At 29.0% G+C, this 22367-nt stretch overlaps 1 protein-coding gene across 2 annotated transcripts; it reads left to right on the top strand.

Moving 5' to 3' along the window:
• Positions 1 to 2509: 2509 nt before the first annotated feature.
• LOC117179370 (eukaryotic translation initiation factor 3 subunit A-like) lies at positions 2510 to 20996 on the top strand. 2 transcript variants are annotated; one of them, XM_033371086.1, is made up of 6 exons: positions 2510 to 2700; positions 4704 to 7469; positions 11741 to 11879; positions 13180 to 13288; positions 16902 to 17224; positions 20452 to 20996. In XM_033371086.1, exons 1-6 carry the CDS (start codon positions 2652 to 2654, stop codon positions 20504 to 20506), a joined length of 3441 nt encoding a protein of 1146 aa, XP_033226977.1. In that variant the 5' UTR covers positions 2510 to 2651; the 3' UTR covers positions 20507 to 20996. The 2 variants fall into 2 exon arrangements, with proteins under 2 accessions (XP_033226977.1, XP_033226978.1); XM_033371087.1 differs by lacking the exon at positions 20452 to 20996 and adding an exon at positions 18121 to 18245.
• Positions 20997 to 22367: the final 1371 nt, after the last annotated feature.

The following is a 22367-nucleotide window of genomic DNA, read 5'->3' on the forward strand; positions in this document are numbered from 1 at the left end:
CTTGTTTGTTATTGCCTGTCACTGTATATAGGAAGCAATTAAAGGATTTTATTATTACTAGAAAATTAGTAAATAATGATCGTTCTTTAATACGATCGTTTTCAAGGAGGATTTATCAGCCCTAGAGAAACTTAAGAACATTTTTTTATTATATTTTACTAAATCAACTGTATATAAAAACTAGTATATTTTTAGTGATTTAATTTATACTGAAAAATCAGACAACTGAAAAATCCCGAAAAATAAAATTTCCGACGCTGTAAAATTACCGAATAATAAAATTCCCAACAGAAAATTTGCGATTAATGAAAATTCCCATTTAAAGAAATTTAAAAAATTGTGGTTTTAAAAATAGATTATTGAATTATTTAAAGCGCAATAATCAAATTTAATTTGTCTTTTAATTAAAAATTCGTTTTTTGATTCAATTAAAAAAATTACTACTATGCACATTTCTAAACGAAGTTTTTCATTCAGAAATATATTCTTTTCAATTATTGTTATTTTGAATTCAACAAATTCTTTGATAAATTTTTAAATATAAAAAACATCTTTTATAGAAATATTTGTTTATTTTATTTTAAATAAATAAATAATATTTAACGAGAAATTATTTTTTAAATTGTTTAAGTTCGGGAATTCTTTGGTTTGGGTATTTTATAATTCGGGAATTTGGTTCTTCAGGATTTTTCAAATACGGTCATATTATAAACTGTCTGGAATTTTATTATTCAGAAATTTTTCATTTCGAGTTTTTTATGTTTCGGCGATTTTATAATTTTGGGAATTTTATTTTTTGTGATTTTTCAGTCATCCCCTGACAAATTGACAAGTTAAAACTTAAGAAAAATTTTAATACACCTATCACATGGGCTAGAAATGTTTTTTAATGCTTTTTGTACAAATTTTTAACTGAATTTGATGGCATACAACATTTCTTGGAAGATGTAAAGATATATCAATTTAGCCCATTTTTATACGCTCATAAAAAATAAAAAAATATTTTATAGATTGAAAAGGTTATGTATTTTTTTTAAACGTGTAAATTCGTTTGTCACACAACAAGAGTTTTCTTCATATTAAAAATGTTCACCCCAGAAAGAACGACATATCTTAATCTAAGAATAGAATGTACAGATAGCTTAAAATTTATTTTTCTTCCTTTCTATCGCAGATTCTATAGATCTGATTGTCTATGCTTTTGACCGTATTCAAATACTCCATTCATTGTATCTAGAGTAGATACAATCAAATCGAAAATATCTTTGTTTGGCGAAAATAATTTTTTCTATAAATTAAGAAGATACTTTGTTAATTAAAAAGTATGTTTACCACTTTAATTAAAAAAATGTTCTTGGAATAAATATAATTTATTTTTCTTAAATTATATGCTTTAGGTTCATATAATCGTCAATCTTTTAATCTTTTCAACTGTATTTTTCTTTATTTGAAGGCTCGAATTATTTCACTCAAAGGAAAGTTTATTGGACTTTTGACATAAACTATTGAATGAATAATGTGGTGATTGGGATTTTCTTTCTTTTGCCTCTCTACAAAACAATAAATCGGCATGGATAAGAACAAGACTTTTATTATTTAAAAAAGATTTCAGATAGATATCAAAGATTGAACAAAGATTTCAAAGACTTCGCAAAGATTTGACAAAGATTTAAATGATTTCCCAGAGATTTAAAAGATTTCACAATATTTTTAAATATTTCGCAAGGATTTCAAATAGATTTCAAAGATTGAACCGAGATTTCAAAGATTTCGGATATATTCAAAAGATTTCACAATGTCTTCAATATTTCGCAAAGATTTAACAAAGATTTGACAAAGTTAGCAATGATATCTCCGAGATTTTACAAACATTTCACATTTTTCGTATAGATTTAAAACATTTCAGAAATACTCCTATTATTTCACAAAGATTCCAGATAGATTTCAAAGATTATAATATTAACAAGAATATTCTTAAGAGAAACTTTAAAAAAATAATATTGCTTCCATTCAAATTTCTTTCAATACAGCTTTAAAAAATATAAAATTATAAAAAGGGCATAACAAATAATTTGTGTACAACTCTTCTTTTATCATACAATGGTCAATTTTGTAGTTATATTTGTTTATTTATAAAAAATAGAAAACCAAAATAAAAAATCGTGCCCCACAAATCTCTGGAAAATTGTAACCAATTTTTACTTCAGAACGGTCAAAATTTGTTGGTTGTTAATACGTTATTTTAAACCAAAAAAGTAATTTTTTCCTTTCTGACATGAACGTTTTTTGCCACGAATTTTTTATTAAATCAAATGCACATCCCATATTTTTAGCCTAATTTTGAAGAAAGTATAATATTTTTTTATTTCTTAATAGCAATGAAAAATAGTTTTATTTAAAACTGTAAGAAAATTGGGATAAAGGTAAAATTCGCGGGTTTCCTTACTACTAAAGTCAAAAAGGTAGCCATGTTTATTAAGAATACATCCGGTCCACTGCGGTCCAGTGTCCACGCGGTTTCTCGCCGATCTCGCCGACGTTGACGTACGTCGAATGGGAAATAATTTTTAAAAATCTTGGGTTTTATAGTGCAGTTTTTGGCCTTCCCAGTGGTGTTAATGTTATAAAAGTGATTACATTGTTTCGCAGAAATGGCTCGATATGGGCAGAGACCCGAAAATGCCCTCAAACGGGCGAATGGTGAGTACAACCTTGTTCGGCACATGACATTACAACATGGCTGATAATACTTCTATGCAAGTTATTTCGACCTCCTTACTCTTTAAAAATTGCAAAAAGTCCAGCACTTTGCTTCGAATGTTTCTTTCCATTCTAATATGCTCGTAAAATGATTTTGCGATCAACCTAACCTCATTCGTAGCGATCCATTTCTGGGCTTCCAGGCTTCTTGGTTGCACATTATAATTTGCAAAACATATGCTTCTAGAAGTTTTGAAGATTTATGTATATATAGTTTGTCCGTATCTCATACCTCGTAACGCGAATTTCGTCGAAAGATTTAGTTTTTCCTGTTGAATATATAGTTTTATTGAATATCTATGTAACTTTATTTTTAGTTGCTCCAATTGTATGAGAATTGAATCTGAAAGTGGCATATTATTATTTTTTGGTAATAAGTGATTCAGAATAGTCTAGGAATGTATTTGAGACCGTGCTTTTTTTTAAATTGCAGTATAAAGTTGAATAACAATGAATCTTCTTTTATAAATATACATTTATATTAAAATATTGAACATATTTTATTGATTTTTTTTAATGGATTCTTTCAACTGAAAATGTAACTCCTATTTTTGGTTGAAAATTCATGTGTTTTGTTGAAAATTCGTTCTTTTTGGTAAAAAATTAGTCCTTTATTGAAAATTCTTCTTTTTATGTCCCAATCCAACAGTTTGTTAACAATTTTTTCATTTTTTTTACTAAATAAACCTTTCTTAGTTGAAAATTCAGCTCATTTTGAAAAGTTGAGTTTTGTTGGCTGAATTAAACAGTTTTTGATAATAAATTAAAATACTGTTTTTTTGTTGTTGACATATTAACTATTACATTTTTCGTGCAGAATATATATTTTTTTAATGAATATATAATACTTGATTAAAAATGAAAGTCATTGTAAACATAAATTTTTTAACTAAAAATTTAAATTCAACTATTCAATTTTTTGTTGAAAATTCAATTATTCTACTTAGAGATTCATCATTTTAGTTGAAAATCCATCTTTTTTAGTTGAAAATTTATGTACGTTTTTGACGATTCGTGTATTTTGGCAGAAATCCATCTTCTTGGTTGAAAGTTCATCTTTTTGGTTACAAATTGAATTACTACAGCTAGTAATTCATCATTTTAGTTTTAAATATCATATTTTTTTGTTAAACATTTAAGCATTCTTGTTATTCTTGTTTCAAAAATTCAAGTATTCAAGTTACATATTTACCATATTAGTCAAAAAATCACCATTTTAGTCGGAAATATAACTACGTGGTTAAAGGTTAATATTATTTTGCTAAAGAATCATTTTTGGGTTTAAAGTTAATCTTATCCAGTTTTATTCATCTTTTTGATTGGAAATTCAACTATTTCATTTTTGGTTAAAAATTTATATTTTTTCGTTTATACATCAACTATTTGATTGGAATTTTTTCATTTTTAGTTAAAAATTGAATTATTTCGTTGAAAATGTACGTCTTTTGTTGAAAATCGTCTTTTTTGGTAGAAAATTAATTTTTTGTTTGAAAAATAATTTTCTTGTTCAAACATTCATTTTTTGGGTGAAAAATCAAGTATTCCAGTTTATATTCATAATTTCAGTCGAAAATTATCTAAATTTTGTGTTAAAAATTCATCTTTTTGGAATGAAAATCTAATTACTTGGTTGAAAGTTGAACTGTTCTCTTTTAAATTATTTTGTTTTGTTAAAAATGAATGTTTTTTTTTTGTTCATGATTGATAATTTTAGTAAAAAATTAATATTTTTGCTTGAACATTAATTTTGTTAAATAAAGATTAAACTATTTAATTTCTAGTTGGAAAATGATCTTTTTTAGTTGAAAATTCGTCTTTTATGGTATAAATTATTTGAGTGGCCCTGTACAATAAAAAATTATACCTTGAAGTGAATTTGTATCCAGGATTAGTGTAGAGTAGTGTAGATATAAATATATATATATATATATTTTTTTTTCCAGAATTCATCGAAGTTGGCAAACCTGCAAGGGCTTTAGACACCTTACAAGAAGTTTTCCGCAACAAAAAATGGACATACAGCTGGTCCGAGTCGGTCCTCGAACCGATCATGTTCAAATACCTGGACCTCTGCGTGGAACTGAAAAAATCCCACATTGCCAAAGAGGGTCTTTTCCAGTACCGGAACATGTTCCAATCCGTCAACGTCGGAAGTTTAGAGAACGTAATTCGTGGTTACTTACGCATGGCAGAAGAAAAAACAGAGGCTGCCAGGAAACAAAGTCAGCAAGCAGTGATCGACATCGACGATCTCGACAATCTGGCGACCCCCGAAAGCATTTTATTATCCGCCGTGAGCGGTGAGGATGCTCAGGATAGAAGCGATCGCACTATCTTAACTCCCTGGGTGAAATTTCTTTGGGAATCCTACTGCCAGTGTCTAGAATTGTTGAGGACCAATGCTCATGTCGAGACCCTTTATCATGACATCGCACGCATGGCTTTCCAATTTTGTCTCGAGTACCAGCGCAAGACTGAATTCCGAAAACTCTGCGAAAAACTTCGCAAACACTTGGAAGACATCTGCAAACTTCCGCCGCTCGTCTCCAACGTCTCCATCAATAAAGTTGAAACCCAGCAACTCAATCTCGAGACTCGTCTAAATCAGCTCGACTCGGCAATCCAAATGGAACTTTGGCAAGAAGCCTACAAAGCCATTGAGGATATCCATGGACTCATGAATCTTTCCAAGAAGATGCCAGTCCCAAAAACGATGGCCAATTACTATCAAAAACTCGCCATGGTTTTCTGGAAAGCCGGAAACTATCTATTCCATGCCGCAGCTTTGCTGAAACTCTTGCAATTGTCTCGCGATATGAAGAAGAATATGTCCCCCGAGGAACAGCAGCGTTTGGCGAACCGAGTTTTACTCGCCACTTTGTCAATCCCACTGCCCTCGGCTCATCCCGAGTTCGATCGCTTCATCGAGACCGACAAGAGCCCACAGGAAAAGGCTCAGAAACTTGCAGTTCTCTTGGGACTTACGCAGCCACCAACTCGAGTTTCTTTACTAAGGGACATTTGTCGCTTGAATGTCCTCAACCTCGTTTCCCCGCAACTCCAGAATCTCCATTCCTGGTTGGAGGTCGAATTCCATCCCTTGGATCTTTGCAGCAGAGTGGACACCGTCATCCAGACTCTCCAGACTGACGAGACGAGTCCCTTGGCACAGTACATTTCTGCTCTTCAGGACGTGACCCTCGTTCGTCTAGTGCACCAGGTCTCTCAAGTCTATCAGTCGATCCAGCTGGCTCGTCTTCTAGAACTTGCAAAGTTCACGACCGATTTTCATCTAGAGCGACTTCTCGTTGACTGTGTGAGGTACAACGACATGCAAATAAGAATTGATCATAAGAAAAATAGCATCCACTTTGGAGTGGATCTTTCAGAGGCTCAGAGGGAAGACCATCCCGATGGTCCTATTCTCCAAGCCATGCCTTCGGAGCAAATCCGTTGTCAGTTGATCAACATGGCGAAGGTACTTCATCGTTCCATCAACGTGATCAACCCGAACAAGAAGAAATTGGAGCGCGAGAAGCTCAGAAATGTGATGGTGAACCATTATCACGAGACGAAGGTGAAGGAGCACCAGAGGATCTTGGGAAGACACAAGATCATCGAGGAGAGGAAGGAGTATATCGAGCACATCAACACCGTGCGAGAGGAAGAAGAATCGCGTCGTCAGGAGGAAATCCAACGACAAGTGATGCTCGCTGAGCAGAAGCGACTCGACCTGGAGAGAGAAGAGAGGGAGAGAAAGCGTCACCAGAGCGAGATTCAGCAGATCAAGGACCGACACTTGAAGGAAAAGATGCAGCAGATCTCGCAGACGAGTCACGGGCAGAAGGTGCTCAAGAAGCTTGATGAAGATGATATAAAAAAAATGGATGCTGAGCAAATCGCTGCTCGCGAAGCTGAGGAGCTGCAGAAGGAGAGAAGAGAAACGCAGCAGAAGCTCAAGTCCCAGGAGAAGAAGGTTGATTACTTGGAGCGGGCAAAGAGAATCGAGGAAATTCCGCTCCTCGAGAAGGTCATGGAAGAGAAGATGGAGTTGGCGAAGAAGAGATGGGAGCAGCAGGAAGAGGAGAGAATTCAAGCAGCGATTGAAGAACGGGAACAGGCTGTCGCGACGAGAGAACGCATGGCCAGGATGAAGGAAGATCATGACAGTTTCTTGGAGAGAATTCTTGCCGAGAGACGAAGTATTTATTTGGAGAAGTTGAGGGAGTTTGAGAAGAGGTTGAATGAGGCGAGGGCGAAGAGATTGTTGGAGAGAAAAATTCAGAGGAAGGCTGAGAGGAAAGCTAATTGGCTGAGGGAGAGGCATGAGGCTGCGGAGAGGAAACGTTTGGAGATGTTGAGAATTAGACAAGAGGAGGAGAGAAAGATATTGGAGGAGGAGAGAGCAATAAGAGAGGAAGAGGAGAGGAAGAAGCGTGAGGAAAGGGAGGCGAAAGAAGCCGAGCATCAAGCCAAGTTGGACCATATTGCGGAGATCACTAGAGCTAAGAATGAAGAGATTGAGCGGAAATTGGAAGAGCAGAGGCAGAAGGATAGAGAGAGTACGAGAGAGAAGCCGGATCTTTGGAGACGAGGAGGAGAGCGGATTGAGAGAGGTGGTGAGAGAATTGAACGAGAAAGAGGTGGTGATAGAGGAGAGCGAGGAATGGAGAGAGATAGATTCAGCAGGGATGGTCCTCCTAGATCAGGTAAAAATATATTTTATTTATTTATTATTTCATACATTTATTTTATTTTAAATTAATTAGACTAGCGATACTTATACTGCCGTACAAATAGGGTTACGACTTGACAAAGAATTTATTTCTGATTGTAGCAATATTCAAGTTTTCATTGTTTTAATAATTTTGGTCAAGTTACGGGGTCTTTTTACCAGGAATTTTACGAATTTTTAGGAAAAAAAAAAATGCTCTCAAAGTCTGATTTCAACAGTATTTTTCAATTATCAGTTGAATTTTTATCCTTTTCTAATGATGATATTCAGTTTACAGTGCGTATTTCGAAAATCTTTCACTTAAAAATTTCCATTTTGATTTTTAAGCGTACATTTTTCATTTAAAGAATTTCAAAATACAGTTTTAAAGACTTAAAAAAATAATCATTAGTAGTGTTTAAAATTTACAATATTTTATAAAAAAAACCTTTTTATTTGATTAAAATTGAATATAAATTATCATGATTTTTGAAATTAAACTATAAATTAAGGACTAAAAAGTAAATAATAATTGATTTTACAAAACGATTCGGAAATTTTATAAAGTATAAAATTTTAAAATAAATTCAAAATAATATATTCATAATTAAAGGCTTTTATCAAATTTAAAATATTATTTAGCCTAAAATTTGAAATTTGTTGAAAAAATTTAATTTACAAGTAAAATTATTGGATTTTGAATTACGTCGGAAAAAAGTGTGAAATTCCACAATAAATCCAAGCAGCAATGTTTTTAATGAGAAATTTTCGTTTTGGGGTCATTTTTGACATATCAAAAATGCTAGAACAGATCAGTTGCCAAACCCGGTTTTTGTGTTTGAAAACAGTTCCAACAGTTACTTTTGCGTGGCCGGATAATTCCCATTGCATTTTAGAGCAAGATGTCCAACAGAAAAAAGAAAGAAAACAAAATTCTGAAAAAAAATTTTTTTTTCAAAAATCCACTAACTTCTATTAGTTCCGAGTTATGATACATTGAAAAGTCCCCATTTTTTTATATTCAGCGAAAAATCACTAAGTTTAAAAAAACACTGTGCATCTTTGTAAATAATTACTGCACGGAAAAGTGTTCCACAGGTGAGTGAAACTATACTCAATTTCTTGTAATCACAAAAAAAGAACAAAATCGTACCTGTGATAGGTTATGAGTTACGACCCCTCAAAGTGGGCCATTTTAGCCTGTTTTTACGGGCAAAAAAGTGGACTTCAGTTTTTTCCAAATAAATCCTGTCAAGTTCAGCTTGCGTTGATTGTGCCAGAGAATGAAATAGTTATTTTGGGAATTGTAAGGTTTCAAAAATTTAATTTTTTTGTTGTTGCATTTTTTACTAAAATCGAAGAAATTGTGTTTTTGCAAAATGCCTCATTTCCTGCGAATCACACCACAAAGTTCCTAGAGATAAATGAAAGTAAAGTCAATTTGGCGTAAGATCGAAAAAAAATGTCCTAGCCCAAATAGGTAACGAGATATGACCTTGGAAAGTGCACTCTTCATGTAGAACTACGGTCATATTTCGGAATTTTTGTCACAAATAAGTGTATATGATTCATTTATCATGTATAGTACGTTTTTTGACATTAATAAATAATTGTTTATAACAAAAGCTTGCTATCACTACTTATGTTTACTTTTTGGCCATCTTTTACCATTATTGTGGCAAAAAAGTCACCGTAATTGATTAAAAATTTGATATATATTTTTTATTAATAAACAAATAGTTTTTAATAATAAACAAATATTTTTCAATAATAAAAAAGACTTTTTAAATAATTATTTATTATAAAATCTTGTCATAATCATTTTTTAATACTTTTGTAGCACAATTATTTATTTATTAATGTCAAAAGACGTGTTAATCAATCATATACACTTATTTGTGACGAAAATTCCGAAATATGACCGTAGTTCTACTTTACGGTACGCTCAGGTGCATGAAGAGTTTACTTTTCAAGGTCATATTTCGTAACCTATTTGCGCTAGGACACTTTTTTTCGATCTTACGCCAAATTGGCTCTACTTTCATTTATTCTCTAGGAACTTTGTGGTGGGATTCGCAGGAAATGAGGTATTTCCAAAAACACCAACTTCTTCGATTTTAGTCAAAAATGCAACAACAAAAAATTGAAAGTTTTGAAAACTTACAATTCCCAAAATAATAGGTCTAAAAGACTTCCTTCTTTTAGATGTACGCAGATTTTTGTAGGCTTTATTTCATCCTCTGGCACAATCAACGTAAACGGAACTCGACAGGATTTATTTGGCAAAAACTAAAGTCCACTTTTTTGCCCGTAAAAATAAGTCAAAATGGCCAACTTTGAGGGATCATAACTCATGACCTATAATAGTTAGGATATTGTTCTTTTTTTGAGATTACAGCAAATTGAGTCTAGTTTCAGTCACCTGCAGAACAATTTTCCGTGTAGTAATTATTTGCAAAGATACACAGTGTTTTTTGAAACTTAGTGATTTTTCCCTGAAAATCCAAGAAAAATTGAGATTTTTCAATATATCATACTTCAGAACCAATAGAAGTTAGCGGATTATTTTTTGAACAAAATTTGTTCAGAATTTTGTTTTCTTTCTTTTTTCTGTTTGACATTTTGCTCTAAAATGCAATGGGAATTATCCGTCCACGCAAAAGTAACTTTTGGAACTGTTTTAAAAAAAATCCGGGATTGGCAACTGATCTGTTCTAGCATTTTTGATATGTCAAAAAGGACCCCAAAACGAAACTTTCTCATTAAAAACATTGCTGGTTGGATTTATTATGGAACAAAACTACCAGATGCCTGGACTATAAGTTAATGTGATATTTAAAAGGTCTGCAAAGATTCACAAATAATTAAATATTTGTAATGAATTAAAATAGTGTAAACGAAGTTTTTACGTGTACCAACAAAATCTGGCTATTCATACCTAAATTTTGGTGCAAATAGCCCACGGCCTAATTTAAAACTAAATACCGTTTTTTGCAGATTTCGAAAGAAATGTAGATGCTTTTTTAAGAATGATGAAAGGCTTCAAAAGAATAAAAAATTTGTTTTACAGATCCGAGGAAAATTGAAAATTACTTTTTATTTTGAAGAAACAATTTTAAGATAATATTTAAAAAGATATAAAAAAATTTCCAAAATTATCAAAAATATTTTCCATTTTACAGGATTTAAAAAAAAATTAGGAAGGATTTGAATCATTATAAAAGATATTTAGAAGCTCTGAACATTTTTTTGAACAATTGCAAATTTGAATAAATGTAGAAGCATGTAGATGTTTTAAGATTTTTAAATAAAACTTTAAAGCTTTCTAAGGATTTTTAAACTATTTAACATGAAAATAATTTAACTTTTTATTTGAAAAGTGTTCAGTTTATAACAAAAATTTAATCGTATACTTTTTAATATTTCTAGCTTAAAATTGCTTAAAATGATTTTCAGCTCATTTTTTATTGCTTTGATTGCTTTAAATCAGTTGCAGGGCATATATGAGTGTTGTTCTCATGCATCCGATGCGTTTTCACTGTAATATGAAATGAAGAATATATTTTAAGATACGTAATATTAATACACTTATTTTTTCATCTGCAACTGCGATTTAATGAACTTGACTAACCTAGAAAATGTAACAATTTTACCGTAAAACTCTTTTCATAGCGTGCGTTATTTAGCTTAAAATGTTCATTTTCGTTTATTTTTCTGAATTTTGTAATTGCTATAGCTCTGGTACTTTTTTTTATCGAAAAAAGTTTGTAGGAGAAAATGTTCGTATTTTCCATTAATACGAATGACCGTAGAGAGAATTTTTGAATTTCGAAGAAAGTCGACTCAAAAATGTTCAAAATGCGCTCACTTTTTGAATTTTTATCCAAAATGGCTGGCTAAAGAACTTGACCTTCAGTTTTCAACACTAAAAGAGTATAATATATACCAAAGGCGAATATTATAGATTATTTTTTTCAAAAGTTATCGTGCTCACAGGCGGACATACAAGCACACATTCGTAAAAACCTGTTTTTCGGATTCAGAGGGTCTCAAAGTGTTGAAATTTGATAAAAATGGAGGGGGGAGGGGGCAGATTTTACACAAATCTAATACCTTCTCCGGTGAGAATGTAAAAATGTCCCATAAATTACGTAATTACTTATGTATCTTCTTAGTTTGGACGGCAGTATGATTGAGTTAAGAACATCTCTGAACGAGAATATAATCGGTCAGTTTTGTAATTTATATGTTTGCCTGTTTTATAAGCGGATACGGGATCCTCTTGGCGAACAGCAAGAACTGCTCCTGCAGATGGTCCGAAAGATGATTGGAAACGAAATGATTCTGACGATAGTCGATTCAGAAGTCGACGTGAAATTGCTGCTAGAGAAAACGACGATGATGGGTATGATATATATATATATTTTTTTCTATCTTTTTTGACACAAGAGTTTTTTTACATTTGACTAATATACATTATACTTTTAGTTTTTGAGCTAAAATACCTGAAATTGAGAATTCTGATATCGATTTCTAATGTTTCCTAAACTATTTATTTGATTTAAAGTTGTGCAATTTTAAAAGGTAAAATTAGTAATTTTTTTTGTATAGAAACAATAACTTTGAATACAAGATGATACTAAATTATATGATACGTATTAACCATGTTTATCATCTTTACAATTTCTGTATTTTCAATTTATAAGTATACTTCTGAATATGCAATTGTAAAACTGTTTAATCTTTGAGGTCTTAAAACTAATGTTTTTTACTTCAAAAGCAAGGAAGTCAAAAATGTGGGTAAAGTAAAGTAAATTTGACTTTTTTTAGTGAAAGAAAAAAGCTTAGGATAACTCTTGTAATATCAATTTGAAAAAAAAAGGTTTTTCGATTACAGTTACGATAATGTTCTGCATGCTCTTTCTAGTAAATATATGCATGATTAATGATTTGGAAAATGTAAAATAATTGGCAAAAGACCAGAAGTTTTTTTTTACCAACCTGAATTTTTTTTAAACGAATTTTTGATTGAATAGCTTTCATGATTCAACGATTTTTAATAGATATCCTCTCGAATCGAAAATATTTTAAAATTGTGATATTAAAAATGTCAGGACAATTTCACTATTAAATCTTTCCAAAATGCCAAATGTTATATTAAAAACCTTCATAGTTTTATATTTAATAATTTTTTCTTTAAATCTCCTTAATTATTATACTCCAATTTAACTTAGTTTGTTTAATTTTCATTTAAGTTTTTAATTATTCAATTCTGAACGCTTTAAACGATAAATTATAGAATTTCATTGATTTTAAATGATCTTTGACTGTATAAAATGGAAATTCTATTTAAAACAATTTATTTTTGTTGAAGATGCGTTTTTAGTATTTAATCATTGTTTTATACTTCACAAAACATTCGTAGAAACACTTTTATGCAAAAAATAAAATACATTTTTAAAATTGTACCTACTCTTTCTAGTTCAAGGTTTCGACACCAGGTGGCAGAATGGTAGATCACCATTCCCAATAATTTGAAAACTTTGAAATCTTTAAATTTTGCGATATCTTCGAAATAGTTTTAAAATTTATTGAAGCTTTTAAACTCGTTGTGAAATCTTCGAAAAACTTGTGAAGTTCTTTTTATTTCCGAGATATTTATGACTCGAAATTAAATCATTAACTATTAAAATGGAATTTTGCAGTCCCAAGCGTGAGATTCCTGTAGACGATGATGCTGATATGAGGAAAAAGGTCGAACCTGTACGCGATGATACAGAAAAACGTTTCCAAAGAAGAGACTTCAGTAAATTGGTAAGTTTCTTGCATATTCTCCTTGTAATTATGTTTATAATATGTTGTCTACTCTACCTGGAAAACCTCCAATTGTCAGGGAATTTGTATATGCCTGTAAAAAACTGGGAATCTCAGGGATTTTTTAAAGAGTGTATTTATTTATTTGAAATTGCAATATAAAATAAAGTGACAATGGTTCTTCATTTGTAAAAGTAGCTTTATATTATTTATTAAACTATTTTGTTGAAAATTCTTTTTTCTTTGGTTTGAAATTAATTTTTTTAACTGAAAATGTGACCATTATATTTAAAAAAAATAAAATTTGTTTCTTTTAGTCGAAAATTATTATTTTTTTAAATAAAAATTTAACTATTTCATTTATGGATAAAATTTGATCTTTATGACTTCGGAATTGAACTATTTGGTTAAAATGTCATGTATTTTGTTGAAAAATGGTATTTTGGTAGAAGGTTATGTTCTTGGTTGAAAATTCATGTTTTTAATTGAAATTAATCTTTTTCGTTTAAAATTTAACTAGTCCTGTTAAATATTTATCATTTTAGTTAAAAATTAATCACTTTGATTTAAAATTGAACTATTTTGTTAAAAATTCGTTTTTTGTTTGGAAAATTATTTTTTTAAACTGAAAATCTAAATAAATATTCGAACTAAATATTCCATAATTCTAGTTGAAAATTCATCTCTTTGGTTGAACATTAGTTTTTTTAAATGAAATTTTTACTATTCAAGTTTTGGGGGATAATTTATCTTTTTTTCGTTAAAAAATTATATATTCTAGTTAAATATTCATCATTTTATTTGAAAATTTATCACTTTGTTTAATAATGTAACTTTTTTTAAAGTTGGTATTTTTGTTGTTGAAAATTATTAATTTTTTAAATTAAAATGTAACTATTCAAATTGAATATTCTATCCTTTTATTTGAAAATTCATCTTCTTCATTGAAAATTTAACTATTTTATTGAAAATTAATATTTTTTTTATTGAAAATTAATTTTTTTAACTGAAAATTTAACTATTCCATTTATGGTTCAAATTTGATTTTGTTTGAAAATTTATAATTTTAATTAAAGATTCATCATTTTAATTAAAAATGCATCACTTTGTTGGAAAATTTCTTGTTTTTTTTTTGCGAGGAAAATAAATTATTTTAACTGAAAGTTTAACTTCCCTTTTTGGTTAAAAAGGGACTTTTTTAAGTTCAAAATACAACTTTTTGTTTGAAAATTGATCTTTCTTGGCTGAAATGAATTTTTTTGGTACTTCAGATACAAATTCAAGAAATTTTTCGTCATTGTTTTAGTATTATTTAATTATGTAATTAATCGATGATGCTAATATATATTTAAGAATATCTTCTAATATAAGTTATCAAAGATTTCTCAAACGTATTATTTGAATCCTTAGAAACTGAAAACTCTATTTTTACAGCAAATTCGTAAAACTGTTTGTCATATTCCGAGTTCATTATTTTAAATAAAGCGAAATATTTGAATGGCTCCGTATGGTGAAAAATTATACCTTGAAAAAACTTGAGTTACCTCGAAAAACCTGGAATTGTCAGGGAATTTTGTTCCAGAATTTGAGTAGACAGTTTTTAAAATAATTAGTTGAATTATTATCTTTTTTCAAGTATGCTATTATTCAGTTTACAATGCGTATTCCGAAAATATTTTACTTTTAAAATTTGCCATCTTTATTTTTAAGTTTACGTTTTTAATTTAAAGAATTTTAAAATGTTCTCTTGAAGACTTGAACAATTAAAAATTAAAAGCCTTTGAATATGAACATTTTTGATTGAAAACGTTTTTATTTCATCAACTGTAAATATAAATAAATTATTTTGAAAATGAATCTGAACTTGAAGTATTAAAAAGTTAGCAATAATTGATTTAACGTTAAAACTACTGTTTTATTTCGGTACTCTTAGTCATTACAAAAATGTAGACGTCCGATTGAAAATTTAAAAACTATTTTTAACATAAAAATATCTTCATAATAATATATTCGTGATTAAAGGCTTTTATTAAATAATTCAATATTTATAAATATCTGACTATTCATTTTAGACGAGTGAATTAAAACAAAATATTTAAAAGTAAACCATGTGAAACTGAATTGTTTGACATAAAAAGCTCGAAATCGTTATAATTTCGCAAAGCCTTTAAACTTTGCAAGTTACAATTTTAATTTTTGTATTTAAAAAATGTTTGGAATTTTGGAAGAGATTCAAAATTAATTTAAAACTTGCTATGATATCAAATAATTTAAACGAAGTGTTTGTACCGACAAAATTCGGTTATTTATACCGAAATTTCGGTGCAAATAGCCACATCCTAATTTAAAACAAAATGTAGATTTTTGCAAATTTCAACAAAAAAAAATTTGGAAGCTTTTTAAGAATAGTATATGGCTTCAAAGTAATAAAAGCATTATCTTAAAATTCATAGGAAAATTGAAAATGAGTTTTCATTTTGAAAAATTATTTTAAGATAATACTATTTAAAACTATTTTAAAAAAATTCCAAAATTGTCAAAAAAAGAATCTAAAAGATTTTGAGGAAATTTCAACAAATTTGCACGATTTTCTAAAAATTGCAAGAAAAAATCGATGAATATATTTTAAGTCTTTTTAAATATTCTCTTAAAATAATTTAAAAAAATGAATAATCATTTTCAATTGCCCTATGAATCTTAAGAAAATGTTTTTATTCTTTTGAAACCTTTCACAATTCTCGAAAAGCTTCTAAATTTGTGGTTTGAAATCTGCAAAAATCTACATTTTGTTTTAAATTAAGCTATGGGTATTTACACTGAAATTTTGGTATGAACAGTCGAATTTTTTCGGTACACACACTTTGTTTAAATTATTTGAAATAATTTCAAGTTTAAATTAATTTTTAATCTTTTAAAAATTTCTAAATATCTCTTAAAAGCACTCAAATTTGTTCACTAAGTAATAAGTGTTCAATTTTTATTTATACATCCAAATTTCAAGATTTTTAAAAAAAATTTCCTGATTTTTTAAGAATGGTAGGAAAAAATCAATTAATTTAAAAAGATATTTAGAATTTCTAAACAAATTTCAAAGATAATGTTAACTTTGGAAAAATTTAAAACAACTTCTAGATATCTCAAGATTTTGAAATAAAATGTTTGAAGTTTTCAAAGGATTTTTCACTGGTTTAAAGTTCATTGATTGATATTTTAATTTAGAGAATTTAAAAGGATAACGTGGATTTATATTTTTAGATCCGAATCTGAATCTTTGAACTCTGTAATGTATAAAAGTTCTAAATTTTGAAGCTTATCTGCATTTCAAATTATTCAATAAAAAAATGATTCAATTCAAAAAATCTAGTACCTTCAATTTCGTAAGTGTAAATTATTGAAATTTTTAATTAAAAAAATTGACTTAAAAAACTTTTAAACTTCAATTCTAAAAGTTCAAAATTCAACAGTTCCACTTGCTTTAATTTGTAGTTTATTTTTTATTACTTCAATTGGAAAAATTTTTAGCTTTAGAGTTTTAATTTTTTAATTTTATTGACAGTGAAAAATATTTGCAAGCAGTAATATTTTAATAATGATTTATTATATGAATTTCCAGGCTGCTGGCGTTGGTGGTGGTGGTGGTGGCGGATCGTGGCGCGATAATATAGGGGGACCAGGTCGTGATCTACCTCCTCGACGAGGAATCGATGATCGTGATAACCGGGATTCACGGGATTCGCGTGACTCGCGAGATTCACGTGACACGCGTGACTCCCGAGATTCACGGGATGAACGTCCAAGAATGGGTGAAAGACGGCCTTTCCGAAATGAAGAACCATCTCGAGGTGACGCTGGCGGTGGAGTAATGAGCAGCTGGAGGTCTGCTAGAGCCGCTGAGGCAGCGAAAGAGGCTCCTAAGGAAATTAAACGCGAGGAGAGGTCAGTTTTCTTTATTAAATTAAAAAATGTCCAGAATTTTAGTTGCGAATTAAAGAGGAGCATGCGGGTTTTCAAAGCTATTTAACAAGCAATTTATACACAAAAATGAATAGAAAACTTGCTATACTCCTAAAGAAAGGCAAAAGCTAAACAATTTCACGGTCCTAACATTTTAACACAAACTTTAAAAAATAAAACATTCATCATCAGTTATTTCATTGAAAATATTATATTATTAACAGAATATTCTAATTGCATATTATGTTAAATTTCTAAAAAAAAAATCACATTTCTCATTGTACCAACAGGAAATTTTGCAGGCATAACCTATACTAATTCCAATATGAATGAACAAGAAATACTTTTTCACTGCCAGAATGTCATAATAATGCACTAAAACATTTCCATAATAGGTTTTTACATCTATAAATTTAATTTAATTGATATAACCATAAAATAAAATTAAAAGTTCTTTCGGAGTAATTTGACTTCATTTTTGTGTGATTCCAAGTTGGTACCTCTGTTGGCTTTTGGAACAATCAAAAAGTCATTTCTCGCCAAATTGGCGTCCTCATGTAGTGTTACGAAATTGAACGTTAATTTTCGTTAACATGTTCATTTCAAATGTAATTTCAAAATGAATTATTATGCAGGAATTATTGTGCGTCCTCTTTTTTTCCCTGAAATTAAAAAAACCTCTAAAACAACTCAAATTAAAATGTTTGATTTAATTTTACCCTGCGCCCTTTTTTTACAAAGTTTCGATTCATTTTTTTCAGACTCATAAATAGAAATTCAAGAGAATATAAAACAAGACATTTGTAAAGAGAATCTTTTTGATAATATGAATTAAAAATATTTCCTTAACGATTTATTGCCTAATTTTGTCATTTTAGAGGACATCAACGATAGAGAAGAAATCGCTAAGGGTTAAATCGTGAAACTGAACCCACCCGAAAGATAAATAAATTCTGTAGTTACATGAGGTAGTTACAAAAATTATCTTTATATGGCTAACATGTTTGACAGGCAAAAATGACAAATTTTCAACACAATAGAGTATTTTTCTACAAAAAAGTTAATTTTCAACCATATCGTTGAATTTTCGACCAAAAAAGTTGAATTTTTAACCAGAAAAGAGGAATGTTTAACAAAATATGTACATTTCAAACGAACAAAAAAGAATTTTTGACTAAACTGATGAATCTTCAATCCAAAAATTAATAATAAACAAAAAATATTTTTAATTATAATCAAAAACAGATTAATTCATTCAAAAGAGGTGATTTTTCAACAAACTGGTGAATTTTTCAACAACAAACAATTTTTTCAGTTAAGAAAGAAAAAAAATGTTGACTATATTATTGAATTTTCAATAAAATAGTTATATCCTGAACAAAAAGAGATCATTTTCAAATAAACGTTTAAATTTTCATATCAAGAAGTTACATTGAAATTGTAGAATTTTCAAGACAAAAAGGCAATTTTTCTACAAAATAGTGGAGTTTTCAAACAAATAGATGAATTTTCTACAAAACATTTGATTTTTCAATGAGAAAGTTCATTTTCAAACAACCAGTTGACTTTTCAACAAAATAGTTAAATTTTCAGTTAAAAAAATTAATTTGAAGAGAAAAAAAATCAACAAAATACATACATTTTTAACTAAATATAGTTGATTTTTCAACCAAGAAGATTAAATATTCTACCAAAAAAAGAAAAGAAAAATAAAACGAATTTACAGCGAAAGTGATGAATCTTGAACTGAAAAAAATGAATTTCTACGAGAGTGCACTTTCAACCAAGGAGTTGAATTTTGGAAGAAAAAGTTTTTAAACAAAAATTTAATAGTAGGCACTTTTCAACCGAAAAGAATGAACTTTCATCAAAAATAGTTTGATTTTCTTATTGGTTTTTATTAATTCAGTTTTCATTTAAGTTGAAAACCGAGAAAAAAGGGAATAGAGAAAAGACTGTGAAGCCTGCAATAAATAAATATGAATTTTTATTATTTATAGACTAAAGAAAAACATTTTAAGTTCGAGGCTTGCAAATAAAATTAACCATCGACAAAAAATATAATAGCAGTCTTTTCAACCGTAAACAATTAACTTTCTAAAGAAACCATCTTAATATATGTCTGAAGAAACAAAAATAGAGAAAGAAGGGATTTCAAGTAGCTATTTTTTATCAAAGATAGCTACCAAAAATTTTAACATAAAAATGACTAGAAAACGTGCTAAATAAAAGGTGCCACTTTTATCTATAAACATTTTTTAATAATAAATGAAATGCCCTTTTAACCTTCGTTTTTTCGAGAAAATTTGTTCGCAAAAAAATATTAATATTAATATAGCTTATATTTCCTACAAAATGTGGTGAAAAATTCTTATATTTTGCAAAATGAATCTTAACCAGGGTGGCGACTTGACAGAAAAGTCGAAAAGGACCGGGAAATGACCGGGAATTTAATTCTGATCCCAGTAAAATTCAAATTTTCATTATTTTAATAATTTTGGTCAATTTAGATAAGTGTTGGAGTTGGAGATTCATCAGTTTAGTTGAAACTTTCATCAGTTAGATTAAAATTAATGTTTGTATCTAAAAATGTAATTATTCCATTTTCTGTTGAAAATTTTTTTGTCTTAGTTCAAAATTCAACTATTGAGTTAAATATTTGTATTCTTTAATTGAATATTCAAGGAATTTGTTAAAAATGCATGTATTTTTTTGAAAAATTGTATTTTTTGGTAGAAAATTAATCTTTTTGTTTAAAAAGAAATTTTATTGTTTAGCGACTCATCTTTTTGGTTGAAAATTCAAGGATTTCAATTAAATATTCATTATTTTTGTTGTAAATTCATCTTCCTAGTTTCAAATTCACCTATTTCAGTTGAAGATTCATAATTTTTTCAAAATATCCTTTATTTTTCAATCTGTTGTGTTAAAGGATGTTTAGAATAAATAAATGGCTGTATTTTGCAGTAAATATGAAAATTTTACTTTTATTTGAGCGGGAAAATTGAAAAACTTAACCGGAAAACCCGGCAAATGACCGGGAATTGGAAATCATGCGCTGAATCGCCATCCTGGTCATTATTACAAGTTAATAGTATTTTAGGAGCATTAAAAAATCTTTGATTTTACTCATTGCATCCTTCTCCTTCATGCAAAATATTGGAATATATATATTTTTTTCCTTAAACTATTAATTTAACTTGTTACAGGAAAGATATTGCAGAACTAGAAGATGATGGCTGGTCCAAAGTAGCACGTCGTTAATCTTATTTTAAAAAGTAAACTTGACTTTTATACTTTATGGAGACAATTATGTACGCCATTAGATTGAAAGCTCCACTCAAAGATTTAATCATTTGACGTTGGAGTAGCTTTTTTATCTTGTAAATCATCTTATTTTTGGTTGAAAGTATCACGAAACTATAAATAAGGGAACTTGGTGAACAAGATTCTAATCGCGAATACAATATGTGCACTTTTTAATTTCCTTTTTGTATTATACATCAGTGTCACATTCGTCAATAAGTCCATCGACGATTTGCACTTTTTTTCTATCAAGTGTAGTCCCAGTGGGACTTGAAGATTTTTTTCAGGAATTTCGAGGACACTGCTTGTTCAAGCAGTCATTGTAAGAGCAGTTAAAAGGCTGCTTTGTTAGAATTTATTAAAAAATATCGACAAATAGGCTTCGATGCTCTCAGAATAAGAGAGCTTGAAATTTTCTTAGCGCCAATAAAGTTCTCTTGTATCCTAAGTTCATATTTTTTTAACGCTTTCCCTTCTATTCCGCCTTGGACCACTTTAAATTTTGCCACCCTTTTCCAATTTTCATTAATACTTAATCCCTCTTTTTCTCCCTTAAATTTGAAAATTCTTCTAAAAAACTTAAAATACAGTTTTTAAGAATCATAAACAGAAATCCAATATAGAAAACAAAACACTGAATGAGATTCGTTTTTTAATCAAATTAATTTTAAATGAATTTAGTTAGTAATATTGCATTTAAATTAAAACGCTTCAAATTCCTAATATTTCTAGTGAAAGTAGGAAAAGTGAGGCACGACGACAATTAAAAATAACGCCCCAGTTTTTTTTTAATTTTATTTTTTTACAAGTTTTTATACGTGAAATAGCTTTCTCAATTTGCATAAATAGTGATTTGATGTAATTTTCTGTTTTAAAATACTTTTCAGAAAAGTAATGATGAAAAAACACTTTTGGCGGAAACCTATGAAAAAATCTTTAGCTAAAATAAAAGTAGTCCGGCTTTTGGATCGGTCTGATGAAAAATCATTCTAATTAGTTTGTTTTTTTGCGGAGAAATATGTCCTCTTTCACATAATGCCATTTTTAGGGGCCCTTTCCAAGTTAAAATTTGAATTATCACTGTTTAAAGTCGTGTAAAAAACATGGGATCTTATGGAGAGGCCTTTCGCAGGCTCCAAAAATTGAATATTGCTAGAAAAACTTTTTTGGAGACAGAAAATATAATGTAAAATTTGAATTACTGCTCATTAATACTTGCTTCCAGGATACTTGAGCTTAATTTAACAAGATTTAGTCAGCTGCCGAGTGTGAAAAATGACTTACTCGAATCGAGTGAAATCAACATTTAAATTTACATTTTATTATTATTTGAAAAACATTTGATTTATATTGATCATCATACAAATTTGATACGCAATTCATTGATTGATATATTGGCTAAATTTTGTATTTAATTCCAAATTTCAGAAAAAAATAATGGAAATAGTTTTGACTAGCTTTCCCAGTAGCCGGAATACTTTAAAATAGAATTTAAAAAGAAAATGCAAACTAACATTTTAAAAAATAGATTCATTTTTATCCTAATATGTATTTGAATTTCCAACCAAAAAGAAAAAATTTCGAATCAAGATTATTTTTTGTTACCAAAAAAGACGAATTTTGAACCAGAGCGATGAATCTTCAAAAAAAAAAAGGAATTTTTAATAAAGTAAATTAACTTTTAACTAAGTAGGCGGAATTCAATCAAAAAGATCAATTCTTAACGAAAAATGTAATAGTCGATATTTCAGATAAAAATATTTTTATTTTAAATTAAACACAGTTGAATTCATCCAAAACCAGTCGAATTTCTAATAAA

The sequence above is a fragment of the Belonocnema kinseyi genome, chromosome 9, assembly GCF_010883055.1.
Source record: "Belonocnema kinseyi isolate 2016_QV_RU_SX_M_011 chromosome 9, B_treatae_v1, whole genome shotgun sequence".
Classification (NCBI taxonomy): Eukaryota; Metazoa; Arthropoda; class Insecta; order Hymenoptera; family Cynipidae; genus Belonocnema; species Belonocnema kinseyi.